This window comes from Mycena indigotica (assembly GCF_014461135.1).
Source record: "Mycena indigotica strain 171206Taipei chromosome Unknown Mind.scaff0008, whole genome shotgun sequence".
Lineage (NCBI taxonomy): Eukaryota > Fungi > Basidiomycota > Agaricomycetes > Agaricales > Mycenaceae > Mycena > Mycena indigotica.
The window spans coordinates 1,909,376-1,925,279 of record NW_023503007.1 but is presented as its reverse complement, the minus strand read 5'-3'; the positions used below and the strand labels follow the sequence as shown (position 1 = coordinate 1,925,279).

Sequence of the window (15,904 nt, the reverse complement as noted above, 5' to 3'; positions counted from 1 at the left end):
GTGCTGGAGATACCGAGTCTGGCGCCGCCCGCGCGTGCGCTCCCGCCCCTGCCGCGGCCGACGGCGGAGCATTCCTACCGCGCGCCGACCTCGGTGCTGGAGATCCCGAGCCTCTCGCCGCCGCCCTCTGCGCTCCCGCCGCTCCCTGAGGAGGACCCATGTACGCCGCACGCCAGCGCGGCCCCGCCGGCGTGCGCGCTGCCGCCGCTGTCCGCGTTTCTGAAAGAGGAAGCAGAAGAGCTGTGCTACTCCGGCCGCGGGCCGGCGAATGCGCCGGCCCGAGGCATCCCGCAACCCAAACGCACGCATGAGGACCACGACATCGACGCGCTTTCCGAGTCGGCCGCACGCTGCGTCCTCCTCGCGCTCGCCCGGGCGGACTCGGAGGCGCGCGCGCGGTTCCAGTTTCGCTGGCACTGCCAGACTGCTAGTGCATGAGCTAGCTTCCACTCATGATTTTTCTTTCTTAGCTCTTTCTGCATGCTTCACGCGTCACGCGTCACGATGTCCCTGCATGCCTGAGTACCGTACGAATGTGTATCTAATCTAATCTCGTGCATCATGACTGGAAATCAAATCACGCCATCGGCATCACGCCACCGCATCACCTGTGACATCACCTCCTGCTCTCTTCTCTCCTCCCACACGATCGCCGCTGGACCCGTGCGCTGCTCCACAGACTTGACGCCACCGCGACGGGCACCCTGCGCTAGACGCCTGCCCGGCCTCGTGCACATGACGCCAATGCATGTGCGTCCTGGCGTCGCAATTTTGGAGTGAACGCGGGTGCTGTTGACACGATTTCGGACGTCATCGCGTACGCGTCGTGGGCGTTAAATACGCGGCCCCGAGAGTGTTTGCTGCTGAAATCCCACCCATGGCACCCTTCTTCGCACTCGCGTACGTGTCCTGCTCGTTTCCGTTGTCGTGGGCTTATTTGGAGCAGTACCATCCTCGCGTCGCTGACGACCTCCGTCGTGGCTGTCGCGAACGTCCGCTGTGCGCCGGTGACGGGCCACACGATGGCCGTGAGCTGGACGTCGGACGCGGCTGACTCGTGCGTCGCGTTTACTTGCTGCTGGAGACGAGCTGACGAAGGAGTAGGGCCCCGATGAACGTCGCGCTGATGAGCGCCGCGGGGAGTGAAAGCTACATTGTCGCGGAGAACGTGCACCCGAAGGCCAACGCCGTCACGGTCCCGCTGCCCGACGTCCTCCCGGGGTGCGTCTGCCCTCCCCCCTTCCAGCTGACCTGACCCCCCGCAGCGCGTACATAATCTCGCTGCTCCCCGTCCCCTCGCGCTTCTCGCGCAGCCCCCTCCCCCGGGCCGCGCTCGCCGCCTCGCCGCCGTTCCACCTCGCCGCGCGCCAAGCCCCGTCCTCCTCGCGCAGCAGCACCCTCCCGCCGCTGTCGCGCACGGCCTCCTCGCTCTCCGCGAGCGTCTCCGCCGCGCAGTCGAGCATCTCCGCCGCCGCGTCCTCCGCGCTCGCCTCCCTCTCCTCCGCGCAGTCCGCGGCGCAGTCGAACCTCTCCACCGCGCTGTCGCACTCGAGCTCCGTCGCCGCGTCGCTCAGCAGCGTGCTCGCGAGCCAGAGCGGGTCCGGCTCGGGGAACGCCGCGACCGCGGTAAGGCTCGTCGGCCCGGGTGTGGGCGTCGCGATTATGGCGGTGCTCGGCGGGGTGCTCGCTGGCGCGGCGTTGTTGTAGGGTCGTAGTATGATAAATGGACTTATATGTATGGACAGTAGGACTAGGAAGAGGGTGAAAATTACGACTACTACTACGTGCAACTGGTAGTCACTCAGCCTGCGGCCAATGGGCCTGTTCGCGACAGTCCAAGGCCATCCCACACTTACAGTCCATGTCCTTCTTTTTGCTGGTTATCTCGAGACTGCTGTATGCGCCGGCCCGGGACGAGTTTTTTTTTTTTTGGTTTCCCCATCCCGTGAATATTAATGTCGGTCTGACAGGTATCCACAGCACGGTACACGCCCCACGCGCCCCCAGCCGCACACATCCAAGGGACAACATTCCTTGCAGCATGTACAGCCGGCAGCCCAGCCGTAGTGTGCCGGCGTGGCTGCAGCGCACCGCCCCACGGCCAGGCTCCACGCCGTCTTCGGGAGGACGCACGCGGGCCCGGATGCTTGCCGGGCGCTGCAGCGTGCGGCGCACAACCCGCGGAGCACGGCTGCCGATGCGGCGCACGGTAGGGCTTTTTGGTGCCGATTGCATTGTGATGGCAGCTGTCGGGTGCTTGGCGCAGCCGGGTGGGTGGCCCGAATAAACATTTCCTTTCTATCTAAGTAGTTGACATTGTTTAAACCTTGTTTTTAATCAATAAAAGTCACCATTTTTCAGCCATTATTACCTTCATTAACATTTGAAAAGTCCTCCAGTTTCTTCTGAGTTGTGGGGGTGAGAAGCGTGGGCAGGCGATCGGCTAACTACTGTAGTATTTTACTCAATTCGCATGTCACATGTCACACCTGTCAATTTATGCGAAATTTTTTCGTATGTCACACCAAATCTTCCAAAATCCCTTCCCCAAATGGTAATTTATCCCAATTTTCCGCGCCTGCGGCGCCGAAAGTTGCCTAATTAGGCAATTTGATGCCATCATACGAATTGCGAATTTCGTATGCGATGTCACGCCAAAAATGGCATTCGGATTGAGTAAAATACTACAGTAATGCCGGCGTCACGCGTGACCAATCGTGATCGGTTCTTCTTCTGTGCCACGACGACGGTCAAACAAGGTCCTGCGCTTGTCCTGCGCAGTGCGCGGGCGCCAATGGGCTTGCATGCGCAGCGAAAGGCTCGCCGAAAGCGATGACTATCTCCGAGAGGGTCCTCCTTGGTGAAACGGGGGCGCTAACGACGGGACGCGGATCAGCGGGGACATCGGCGCGCTAAGTCGGCGGTGTGCGTCGCGTCTGTTGCGGATCCGCTGGGCACCCGGCAGACAGAAGTATATTCGGCGGCATCGGTGCGTCATCGACGACTCGGTGCATTGTACCACTATCGTAGCGCGCTCTTCGTGTGCGACGAAGCCGCTGAAGACCCACCCTGCGCCTTCACCCCTCGCAGTTCTTTGCCCTGATGTTGTGTGCAGTTGTTGCTTAGGACCTGGCGAGACCCGAGTGGCTATGTAGCGCGGGCGAGCTCCACCTTACTGACGACTTGACCGGCTAAACAAACAAATCCAGTACTTATAAAAGCGGAGTCCCCGCTGCGGTCAAGGTCCATCGAACCCTTCGACTCAACATGTTTGCTGCTACCTTCCTCATCGCACTCTCCTTCGCCGCGGGCCTGAGCTCCGCCACGCCCGTCGCCGGTGTGGCCCCGGGCCCGCTCGCGAAGCGCGCGTCGTTCCGGGCTTGCTCCGGCGCCCAGCAAGACGCGGTGAACCGCGCCGCCGGCGCCGCGCAGAGCTACGCGGACCAGGCGGTGGAATACATCCAGACCACCGGCGACACGGACCGCTACCGCACGTGGTTCGGCGAGTTCACCCATCCGCGCCACACGACCGTGTGGGACAACTTCAAGCGGATGGCCGGCAGCCGCTTCGACTCGTACACGGTGCGTCGTCCGCTTTTGCTCTGCGAGTATTTAGAGGCGTCGCTGACCGCGGCGCAGTACGACTGCTCGTGCACGATGCCGTACTTCGGGCAGGTCGACCCCGGGAGGTTCCGCGAGGTCACGCTCTGCGCGGGCTTCTGGGACGCGCCCCCCGCGGGCGCCAACTCGCAGGGCGGCGCGCTCGTGCACATGGCGTCGCAGTTCACCGCGGTCGCCAGCACCGACGTGCGCTTCGCCGGCATCGACGCGGCCCGCAACGTCGCCCGCAACGACCCTGACCAGGCGTACGTGTGCCCCCCCTCCCGTGCACGTGTCCTGACTTCAACCCTTCAGCATCGGCAACGCCGGCAATTACCAGTTCTTCGTCGAAAACTAACTTGAATGGGCTACTTGCCGCAGACTTTTGATAATGTTACTACGGATACATTACCTTGCTTTCACCTTGTCCCGGTGTAAATTGCCATAATTCTCATCAACGGGGATTTTCCCAAGATTTTCCAAAGAATTGTCAACAAATGACATTGTCAAATTACAGCCCGAAGCCATATGAACACCCCCGCTTTCTTGTCTTTTTCTTGTTGCGCACAGCACAGCACCTGGCTCTAGGGCTCCAGCCATTTTTATTTCTGTTGGTGAAAATATTAAATAAATAGAAACACAAACATAAACAGTATTTATAAATGGTTCTGGTAAATCAGACACAACTTGGGCAGTCTGTTGTCAAGTTGTTCCATATGCCTTTGTGACCTAGTGTATGTTAACAAAGGGGAAACATGATCATAATAGCCTTTTCAATCCAATGCCAATGTCAAAATATGCTTCCTGTTGATGACATTTAACATTACCAAATCAGGAATCACAAAATTTTGTCAAGTAGTAAGAAGATCTCATTTGAGCTTTGGAGACATGAAATGGGATTTTCAATACCATACCAAAGGCGTTCTAAAGCCCAGAAATACTTGAGCCGCACTGTTAATATTGATTTCAGTCTGCCAGGAGTAGAAAATATTTTACACATCATTCTCAGTCATGTGTTCCCATGTGTGTGTTCCTCCTATGGGTGCGCCTGTTTCCTGTCGAAACATACTGTGTGTTGCAGGCCCTCGGTGGCCCGACACTGTCAGGGGAACCTCCCTTTCGGCCCCTTGGAATTCCGGCCTGATTCTTGTTCCAACTCCAGTCTGGCTGTCAGGGGAACCCCCGCTTCCGGCCTCCTTCGGACCCTCCGAACGCATCCGAGGCGCATCCGACCGGCGCCCCCTCGGACGCTCCGACCCACCCCGACCATCGTCCACGGCCTCCTTCGCCCGCACAATCACCGATCTGTCAAGACCCTCCCAACGATCACCTTGGGACAGAGCCTGCGACGCCGCTCAGGCCTTCTGCGCTCTACATCGGCAGTTACGGACGACCAGTATATAGTTGGCGCCCTAGCAGGCGGACCCTTAGAGTTTCTTCTCTTTGGATCTAGGTCGGTCCCTCCGTGTATTTCCCGTAGCTTTTATTCACGCTTTGGATCCTCCCCTGCTAGGTTTTCGTCGGAGTCTCCAGGGTTGCCCTTACACCGGCCCTCTATCTCGCCCGCACAATGACCGATCTGTCAACGCCCTCCCAACGGTCGCCCTGGGACCTTGCCTATGACGCCGCCCAGGCCTTCTTCTGTGCCTGACAGCAGCAGCTACAGATAAAGCTCCGCACGAGTGTCAACACCCGCGGATGAGTGCACAGGTACCTGCAGGAAAACATCCGCAGGTTTGACATCCGCGGATACAGGTATCCGTTTCCCACGGATGCCAAGAGTACAGGTATGACTCTGGAAGATCTCAATTTTCATTATCTTCCATATATTCCAGTCACTACAGTCTTCTTATGCCCTGTGGTGTCCATATTAGTATATTACTTGAGTGTTAAGTGCCGTGTCGACCAGAGGGACGGAGACGGAGACGGAGACGGAGACGGAGACGGAGTCGAAGTCGGAAACGGAATCGAAGTCGTAGAGCACTTGGGGCGGAACACCACAGAAGGATGTTTGGGTGACCGGGGCTTCCAGTTGACCAAGACAAGACAAGAAGGGAAGAGCGGAGTCGAGACGACGCTGGGAGATAGAGACCAGCAACGTTAATTTACAAACTGAAGTACGTGATAATACATCAAAGTATTTATAGTACGAGAAGTAACGGAAACGGAATAAGGTATAACAAAGTAAGTAACAAGATTAGAACAAAGTCAAGTAAAGTAGAAGAGGAGTTGCATACGAGGAACAAGGCATAGATGATTGCATAGATCATAAGTCGGAGTAATTGGAAACGCTCAGTAAATCTTCATTGCGTAAAAACCAAATACCGGAGACGGATATCGGAGACGGATGCCGGAGTCGGCACGGATATAACAGTATCCCCCTCTTGCGCTTTCTTGCCCACAAGAAACAGGAGCAATGGTCGTAGAGGTAGGAGTCGGAATCGAAATGTGTCGGAGTCAGAGTTGGACTTGTGAAAATTTTGAGTCGAAAGCCGGAGAGGCCGAGATCACCGAGGAAGCCGGTGAGAACGTGATAATAGCAAGGAGGACGAAAAAGGAAAGGGGTGACAAGAAGCACGTCACCGCTTGACATCAATCTCTCTAACTTCTCCTCTTCCCACCATGCCACCTAAACGCCAAAACGCCAAAAACACGAAGAAGACCAAGAACCTGTACACCAACGCGGTGGAGCAGGTCGAGGAGTTGTCGGAGACGGAGAGGGTCGGTGGCTGGGTTGGGGGGACAGACAGAGACCCCTTGGCTGACGCGTTACCGTCGGGTAGCAACCGACGCGTAGACATGCGGAGGGAGTTGGAGGAGTTGGAGCGGAGAGCGGAGAGGCTGCGTGCTGAGCTCGCGGGAGATGGCTCCAAGGGCACCGTCACCGGGTGGTCGGTCGGAGTCGTACGATCCCGAAGACCCGGTTGACAACGAGCCAATCAACGAAGAGGAGTCCGAGCACGGTTCCGTCATAGCCCCATTGGCAGTGGTCCCGGACGATGAAGCGGAGCTCATCGAACGAGCGGCCGAGTACCATCGGAGCCGCGCCGAGCAGCAGCGAGCCAGGGTGCTCAAGGAACAAGAGGAGGAGGCCGAGGCCAAGCGGAAAGAAGCAGAAAAGGCCGAGCGCAAGGCCGATGAGCAGAGGCGAAAGGCCGAGTTGGCCAGAGCGCGGGTCAGGGCTCGCCGGGAACGCGGACTCGCACCGCTGACCCTTGCCGAGACGGCCGAGGCAAATGCCCGGGTTGGCCGCCGGGTCGTGCAACGCGTTGAGTCATCCGCGGAGCCCGAGCCGGCTGATGTAGCCGAAGAACCCAAGAAGGCGGGAAGACCCGAAAACGCCGAGAGCGCCGATAAGGCCCAGGCTGCCAAGTCCGATGCGGGAGGCGATGAAGAAGGCGAAAGTAAGTGCAAAGATTTTGATTTGAGTTAAACACCTAACCCGATTTGGCAGAGAAATGTCGCAAATGCATCAGGTCGGGGAAAGACTGCGTGTGGGTCGAGCCCAAACCCAATACGACTTGGCACGGGAGGCTGTCTTGCGAGAATTGCCGCAAGCTCAAGATCCGCTGCGAGGACGGAAACCCGCCCCTGCGATTCCGCAAAGACGAGAAGGAAGCGGGGATGGTCAAAGAGAAGGGCAAGAAGAAGATTGCGGGGCCACGGATCGTGGTGCCCAGAGTGGTTGCGAAGAAGGCTCCTGCGGAGACGTCAGCGGAGACGCCAGCGGAAACACCAGCGGAGTCGTCAGGCCTGATGCTCAGCAACGCGGGGGTTGCCGCCACAATCGGCAATCTGCTGATGCGTCAGCGAACTGATCACCGGCAACTCAACCGCGTGATCATGGGTTTACAAAACCTTGGTCGCGAGCTGCGATTCAATGTTGGCGCAATCAATTCGGCGACCACACCCGAACAGCTGGACGAACGCATCCAGGGGATCGACAAGACCCTGAAACACTGGGATGTGTTCATTCAGCGGGAAGGTCAGTTGTGCCGAGACGCGGATGAGTCGGAGTCGGAGGATGCAGAGGGTGAGCCATACGAGGAGGAACAGGAGGAGGTTGAAGAAGAGGATGCAATGGATGTCGACGAGGAGCCCCCGGCGAGGGTTGACAAAGGGAAAGGAAGAGCCGAGTAGCGGAGACGGAGACGCCTCGGAGACGGAATCGAGAAAACGACGAAGATTAGAGTCGTTAATGTAAAATAGAATATAATTTTCCTTATCTCGCAATCCGGTGTGACGTTAATCCAGTTTGGGTTTGTTGGGGTATTGACGATGGAAGGATTCGATATACTCCTCAGCTTCCAAGTCAGGTGCACCAACCCAAGTGAATTGTTCATCAGTGTTTTCGTAACCAAGCCATTCGACCAGGTAGCGGAGTCGAGCCGGACCCTTGAAACGGCGATCAATCTTGGAGTCAACAATCTGTTTGATTTCGAAGTGTTCTTCTCCATCGACTTCAATTGCCGCAGGTGGTGGCTCTTCACGACCAGGGAATTTGTTGGGTGTGTGGATTTCGATTTGGGAAACGTGAAAGACGGGATGAACTTGAGAAAGGGATTTCGGAGACGGACTTGATAGGACGCAGCACTGGGCTTTCCGATGATCTCGAAGGGACCAAAATGCGTTTCCGAGAACTTCGGAGTCGGACGCTTGGTCTTGATGTACTTGGTCGAGATAAAGACTTCATCACCAATAGACGGAGACGGATCCGGAATGCGTTTCCGGTCCGCAGTCTCTTTGTATTGCTCCTGAGCGTACTTGATCTGTTCCTTGAGGAACTCGTGCAGCTCTTGGAGATCGACGACGTAGTCCTTAGCATAAACATTAGCCACATCACGCTCTGGATGAATCGTAATAGAGGGATCGTAGCCTTTGTTCGCGAAGAAGGGTGATATGCCAGTAGAAGCGTTAGGAGCATTATTGAGTGCGAACTCTGCGATCGGCAGTAACTCGTGCCAATCATCCTGTTGGTAAGAACAATAGATGCGAATATATTGCTCAACAGTTTGGTTCATGCGCTCCGTTTGCCCATCAGCTGAAGGATGATAACCCGAAGTGTAATGGAGTTCCATGTTGAGTAGTTCTCCAAGGGAACGGAAGAAAGAGGACACGAATTCCTTTCCGCGGTCAGAAGTGACGTGGGAAGGGACTCCGTGTTTTGAGAAGACGTGAATGAGAAAAAGTCGAGCGAGCTCCGGAGACGAAATGTGAGTGTCGCACGGAATCAAAATGACCTGTTTGGAGGCACGATCAACGATGACTAGAATGGTATCGAATTCACCGGATGTGGGGAGCTGCTCAATGAAGTCCATAGAGATAGAATCCCAGGGACGGAGAGGAACGGGGAGAGGCTTTAGCAGACCATAAGGTCGATGCCTTGGCTTCTTGCTGCGCTTGCATGTGATACAAGATGCACAGTAGTCCTTGACGAAGGTTCTGAGTTCTGGCCAAGTGTATTCGCGTCGGACAAGAGCGAGAGTACGGTTTTGGCCAAAGTGACCGGAGAGGATATGGTCGTGATGGTGTCGGAGTACAGTAAGTCGCAACTCCGGAGACGTACCGGAGACGAGTGGTACCCAGATTCGATCGTCATAGCGTAAGAGACCAGTGTCATCGAAGTTTCCAGCGCGATGAGTTGCCAGATTTCGCGGCGGAGAGGCCGGAGACGGCAGCGGGATCGTCATTGATATGAGCGGATGTCGTCGTGAAGCTTCTTGACATCCAGAATGACGGAGGCGCGAAGCACAGGTTCTTCAAGGAAGGTAGCGCGAGAGAGGCGTTGAGTTGTTCAGACGTGAAAATAGGGCGAAAATTTTGCGGATTCAATTTTCCATAGGACTTATCTCCCTCTTTTGGGTAGACGTCCCATCGTCTAGTTAACGCATCAGGCTTACCCCCAAGTTTACCTGGGCGGAATCGGATTGTCATGTTGAAACGACAAAGATACTCGGACCAGCGGACCTGGCGCCGAGTTAGAACCTTGGTAGTAGAGAAATACTCAAGGTTCTTGTGATCAGTGACCACATCGACCGGAATCGGGGCGCCTTCAAGATATTGACGCCAGTGAGTAAACGCATCGAAGATAGCGAGTAATTCCTTATCGTGTGTGTCATAGTTGAGCTCTGATGGCCCCAGAGAGCGACTCCGGAAAGCCACAGGATGGATTTCACCATCATCGCCGGAGACGGAAAGGATCGCGGCGATAGCATAGTCGGAGGCGTCCGTTTCTAGGGTGATTTGGCGGTCTGGGACCCAGTGATGAAGGATCGGAGCCTCGACAAAGGCTTTCTTGAGGTAGTCGAAAGCCTCTTGACACTCAGTGGACCAGTTCCAGCGGACGTTGGCACGAGTGAGACGAGTGAGCGGAATCGTGATGTCGGAGTAGTTGAAAATGAAACGTCGATAGAAGTTACAGAAACCGAGGAAGGATTGAATATCCTTAACCTTTCTAGGCGTAGGCCAGTCCGTGATCGCGGAGACCTTCTCCGGAGACATGCGAAAGCCGTCAGGGGAGAGAATGTAGCCCAGATACTGGTAGTCGTGACGCCAAATTCGCACTTTGGCAACTTACAGTAGAGTCCGGCCAGGGAGACGCCGTAGGACTTCCCGAACATGCTCGACATGCTTCGACTTGTCGTCTGAATAGACTAGGATGTCGTCAAGATAGACGATAACTGTAACATCCAGTAAGTCGGCGAAAAGACTATTGAGAAATCTTTGAAACGCAGCAGGAGCATTGGTAAGACCTTCAGGTACAACCCTGAACTCGTAAGAGCCATAGCGAAGTGCGGAATGCCGTTTTTGGTTCGTCTCCGGGTGCGATGCGGAGAAGATGATAGGCGTGGCGCAGATCGAAGTTTCGTATAGATACGTGCCTTTCCCGGTGCGTCAAGCAAGTCCGAGATCAGCGGAAGCGGGTAGCGGTCCTTCTTCGTGATGCGATTGAGTCCGCGATAGTCAACACAAAGGCGAAGGCTGCCATCTTTCTTCTTGGCGAAGAGAATAGGCGCGCCATGACTAGAGCGCGAAGGATAAATGAACCCGGAGCGGAGATTCTCGTCGATGAACTTGCGGAGAGCTTCCAGCTCGTTCTGAGACAGAGAATAGACGTGTCCGATGGGTGGTTCTTCACCATCAACGGTCTCGATCTTGAGATCAAATTCGCGATGGGGCGGAAGGTTGAAGGCTTCTGTTTCCGAGAACACATCGGCATAGTCTTGGTACTCGGGTGGGAGACGATTAACCTCAGGCTCGGCTTGAGCTGCTCGAGCAAAGGCTTCGTCAGAAGGGACTGCACGAAGAGTGTACTGATACGTATCTTTATCCGCAATAACACAGCGATAAGCCGCAGCAGAAACAAGAGAGATTTGGGGCGCGACAAGAGGAGTCTTGCGCGTGAGAGTTATGGCCGGAGACGGAGTGTCAACCGGAGACGGATCGTCCAATACAGGACCAAGATTTGTTGGCGAAGGGGGCGATATAGGAGCAACCGGAGAGGGCGGAATCGATTCCGATTCCGGAATGTCCTCGCCGTAGAGGAGCTGATCGCAACAGGAGCAGGCGTGATAGTAGCCAGTTTTGTCGACAAAGACTCCCTAGACGTGTTGGAACGGAAAGAGACGGTGGCTTCAGACCAGTTAATCAACGGATTAAAGCGGTTGAGCCAACTATATCCAAGAACCATTTCGCAAGGAGAGTCCAGATGGGTAACATAGAATTCCACAAGGTGGACTTCGCCAGACGGAAAGCGGATGAGAAGACGGATTTGTTGGTTGATGGTTGATGAGGAGCCGTCGAGGTACCGTAGCTTGACAGGCGAAACAGCATAGGGCAAAAAGATTCTTCATTTTACAGATAGAGGCAGATATAAAACAATGAGATGATCCAGAGTCGATAAGAGTCCTCAAGCGGGAGTTGAATCCCGCCGCTATGCGTTGTACGACGGAAAGAGTTGGGGTTGAACCAGACTCTATTCCTGACAGGATCGAGTCCGGGACCCCCGGAGACGGGACGAGAGCGGAAACGTGAAGATCGAGGAAGAGGGCATGAGAAGAAAGAGCGGACGCGTTGAGACGTACCTCCGGTAGCAACCTGGAGTCAACGCGGCTCGGTTCGGCTGCAAGAGGGACCGAGTCGCTGACTATTTTTTTGACTCAGTGTTGTCGACCGGAGTGGCGACCGTCGGAGACGCAGCCACCGGAGTGATGGTAGTGGCGCGTGCGTCCAACATAGCCTTCTTCTTTCGACATTCGTTGGCCATATGCCCAGACTTGCCACAGAAGAGGCAAAGCTTGTTCTTGATTCTGAACTCGCGTATTTCTGGCTTCAACTTCCCATCAGGACCAAGAAGGGAAGCGTGCGCTTTGGCTGTCTTCGTCTTGTCGTTATTGTTGGAAGACGACGAGGAAGCCTGTTGCTGAGAGCTGTTGGAGCCCTTGTTGCCAGAATTGAATTACCACCGGAGACGTTTCCGTTTCCGGAGTTGTTGCCAGAGGAGCCAGAAGAGCCAGACGATTTTTTCGAAGAGGAGTCCTTTTTAGAACCCCCAGACCCAGAATTCGAGCCACCGGAATGGCCACCGGAATGGCCAGAGCCCGAACCAGAACCAGATCCACCACCATGAGAATCTCTTAACTCCCGCTCCCTCTGCTTCTCCACTTCACGCTTCCAATACTTGCCGTCGATGAGACGGGCAGTTTGCTTGACTCCGTCCAGCGTATTAGCGTAGACGTAGTGCATCATGTCGTCCTTGATACGTTTAGGAAGACCGGAATAGAAGGTGTGTCGGAGAGCGGAATCACCCCAATTGGTGATGAGAGCGAGGGTGTCGAATTGGATAATGTAAGTGGTGATCTTATCACCGGACTTCATCGTCACATTCCGGATTTTGTCCTCCGCCGCCAACCGGGTCCTGAGGACCAAAGTTGTCCTGGAGTTCCTTGATGAACAAAGGAAAATTGCCGTCCCAAGCCGGAATCGCAATAGCCTGGCCCTGATTCATGGCATACAGGTTAGGCGTAAAATACGCCAATGCGTTTCCGCGCAGATACGAGGTGATGTAGATTATTTTCTCGTCATCAGTAGAGAAATCTTGCTCACGCCGGCAAAGTGCATATAGCACTGGGTGAGGAAAGGGACGAAGCCATGGGCTCGGAACCGTCGAACGTGTCCGGTGCCCGGAGAAGACTCCGATTGGAACGGGCGCAGCGTTGTTGCGCTGAGGAAAGTTGGTGAGGAAATGTTGGAAATTTTGGAGAGCGCCAATCATAGCGCGTTGAAGATCACGGCCCGGAGAGCCAGCTCGAGGGACTCCGGCACCACCACCTCCACCAGGTGGCCCACCACCTCCACCTCCACCTCCTCCGCCTCCTCCGCCACCACCACCTCTAGGGGGACCCCAGAATGGATTTCCAGATCCACCAGGGCCGCCACCAGGACCACCAGGTCCACCACCACCAGGTCCGCCAGGTCCACCACCACCAGGAGGTCCGCCTCTGGGAGAGCCAGGAGGGGAGCCAGAGGGCGAAGTCAAGAATGGACTCGGCTTGCCGCTAAAAGTCGGAGAGGGGTTGCGGTTTGGTTGACCTTGACCGGAATCGTTTCCGTTTCCGGGAGCGACCTTGAGCAGGGCTCATGGGCCTGCTAAAAGCGTGCCGATACATCGGGACTGGCTCGCTTTCTTCTTCGATGTCATGAAGGCGTGTGGGAGTGAGGGGTCGGTAACGTAAGGTAGGAGAGACGGGAGGGGAACTGACGTTAGAAAAACGACCCGTGTTTGGATGCGGAGTCGTTGGCATAGGGATAGTACTTGGATCAGGATCCTGCGGAGACATGACAAAACCAGGCCGGAAAGGGTTGGTCGTGCCAGTAGGTGTCCGAGGAACGGGAACAGGAACCGGTGACGGGAGCGCCAGCGTTGGTGGTGAAGTTCGCCATAGGCGAAGTGAGAGGAACCATTTGTTCGTAGAAGCGGGATGAACGCCGTTGACCAGTATTGGCGGGGTCTATGTTGCCAGAAGAGAGGCGTACGTTTGACATGGTCAAAAGGAAGTGAGTTTGTAAATACTGTTAAGTGCCGTGTCGACCAGAGGGACGGAGACGGAGACGGAGACGGAGACGGAGACGGAGTCGAAGTCGGAAACGGAATCGAAGTCGTAGAGCACTTGGGGCGGAACACCACAGAAGGATGTTTGGGTGACCGGGGCTTCCAGTTGACCAAGACAAGACAAGAAGGGAAGAGCGGAGTCGAGACGACGCTGGGAGATAGAGACCAGCAACGTTAATTTACAAACTGAAGTACGTGATAATACATCAAAGTATTTATAGTACGAGAAGTAACGGAAACGGAATAAGGTATAACAAAGTAAGTAACAAGATTAGAACAAAGTCAAGTAAAGTAGAAGAGGAGTTGCATACGAGGAACAAGGCATAGATGATTGCATAGATCATAAGTCGGAGTAATTGGAAACGCTCAGTAAATCTTCATTGCGTAAAAACCAAATACCGGAGACGGATATCGGAGACGGATGCCGGAGTCGGCACGGATATAACATTGAGACTATATCCTATATAAGCTCTTAATATTGTCAATATACCTCAGTATCCCAATATTTTATTCAAAATACCCGTGGATAACCCGTGCAGGTACCCGTATCCGTGAGTACAGGTACCCGTTTCCCACGGATGCTGCAAATGCAGGTATTGGTTTTGAAGCCTAAATTACCCGCAGGTAGAGTACAGGTATTTATCCGTGACACTCGTGAGAAGCCTTAGCTACAGACGAGCAGTATATAGGAGCAGTAACGAGAATAGTAGGAGTGGGACTCACCAAGTAGGACTGAATCCTACTTTGATGAGCCCAGTCCTACTTTGATATGATAGATGGCATGTGGACGCTGCCAACAGTGCATATCCAAGTGATAAAACGACACTCAAGATCACAAAATCACTCAAACACAAATGAATGATGCTCCGCGCAGCGGGCCTCCATGGCGAACGGCAGCCCGCGGCAGCGTGGGGTCCGGGGCAAATGGAAAACCCCGGCCGTCGCGGCCGGCGCCACCACCCCGTTAAAAAAGGTGCTTATGACATTGAAACAGCAAACAAGTCGCCGGAAGGAGGTCCCACGCTCCACGCAGCGGGCCCCGCGGGCGAGCGAAAGCCCCTGGCAGGGTGGGTCCAGGGCGAAGCCCCTGGTCGGGGTCCGGGGTGGAAAACCCCGGCCGCCGCAACCCTATTGATGCAACAGTTGTCGATCCATCAACGTGTGGTTGATTTGCGGGAAGCGAGTCCCATTCCGGGGCCGCGGGAGTAGGACTGGGACCCATCAAAGTAGGACTGAGTCCTACTGTGCGAGTCTCAGTCCTACTATTCTCGTATATACTCAGTATATAGTCAGCTACCTAGCAGGCCGACCCTTAGAGTTTCTTCTGTTTGGATCCTCCCATGCTAGGACCTTGATCTCAGGCCTCTGGGGTTGCCCTTACAGACAAGAGCGCTGGAGCAGATGGGCTGGGTTGTATCTATGGCAACGCTGCCCCCAGCCGCATGCACTGGAGCCAGGACATTCCTTGCAGCATGTACCGCAGTGTGCCGCACCACGGCGGCCAGAGATCAAGTCCGAGTCCTTGCCGAGGATGGAAGATCCCCTGACACTGTGACCATGATAAGATTAATTGCAACAGTACAGTAGGTATTCTATAGATGCACTAAAACCAGGACTGGTTGAATAGTTGAGTATAATTGAATATTGCTCCAATATTGCTCAGCAGTAACATAATGTATTTATGATATATTGAATTATAATCAAGTATATTAATATTCAAAGTCTGCACTGAAATCATATTATACCCATAATCTTTAGAATACATTCAATATTTATTGAAAGATATTTATTTGTGGCCAGCACTACTTAGTCATCATGTGTGTTTGGTGCACATGCTAACCCCAGCGCACTCTCCTCAAGTCCGTTGTAGGCACAAAAACCTGCGCACAAGAGCCGAGAGGGATATTTATTGTCCTTGAGCCTCATTCTGCTGCGGCCCGGCGGACACCGGCCCGCCGATCAGCAATCAAGACCATCAGTGATGTGGACTCACACTTCTCTCTGCTCCCCATGACGCCGCAATCCATCAGATACTCACCGGAAGTCTACTGCGTCAGGTCCTCAGGAACACTACGTGCTGCCGGGCCTCTGTCTCTTCCGGAACCGTATCACGGACAATATTCTCCACCGTCCAAGTCTACATCTAAGCACACAAGATCAGCCACAACCTGTATACCGGGCGTGTGACTGACT

General features: G+C 54.8%; 1 protein-coding gene across 1 annotated transcript; it reads left to right on the top strand.

Moving 5' to 3' along the window:
- Positions 1–877: 877 nt before the first annotated feature.
- Positions 878–1,707, top strand: MIND_00928700 (uncharacterized protein; the record flags this gene model as incomplete). Its single annotated transcript, XM_037365913.1, has 4 exons — positions 878–900; positions 947–1,057; positions 1,105–1,221; positions 1,266–1,707. 4 exons carry the CDS (start codon positions 878–880, stop codon positions 1,705–1,707), a joined length of 693 nt encoding a protein of 230 aa, XP_037217325.1.
- Positions 1,708–15,904: the final 14,197 nt, after the last annotated feature.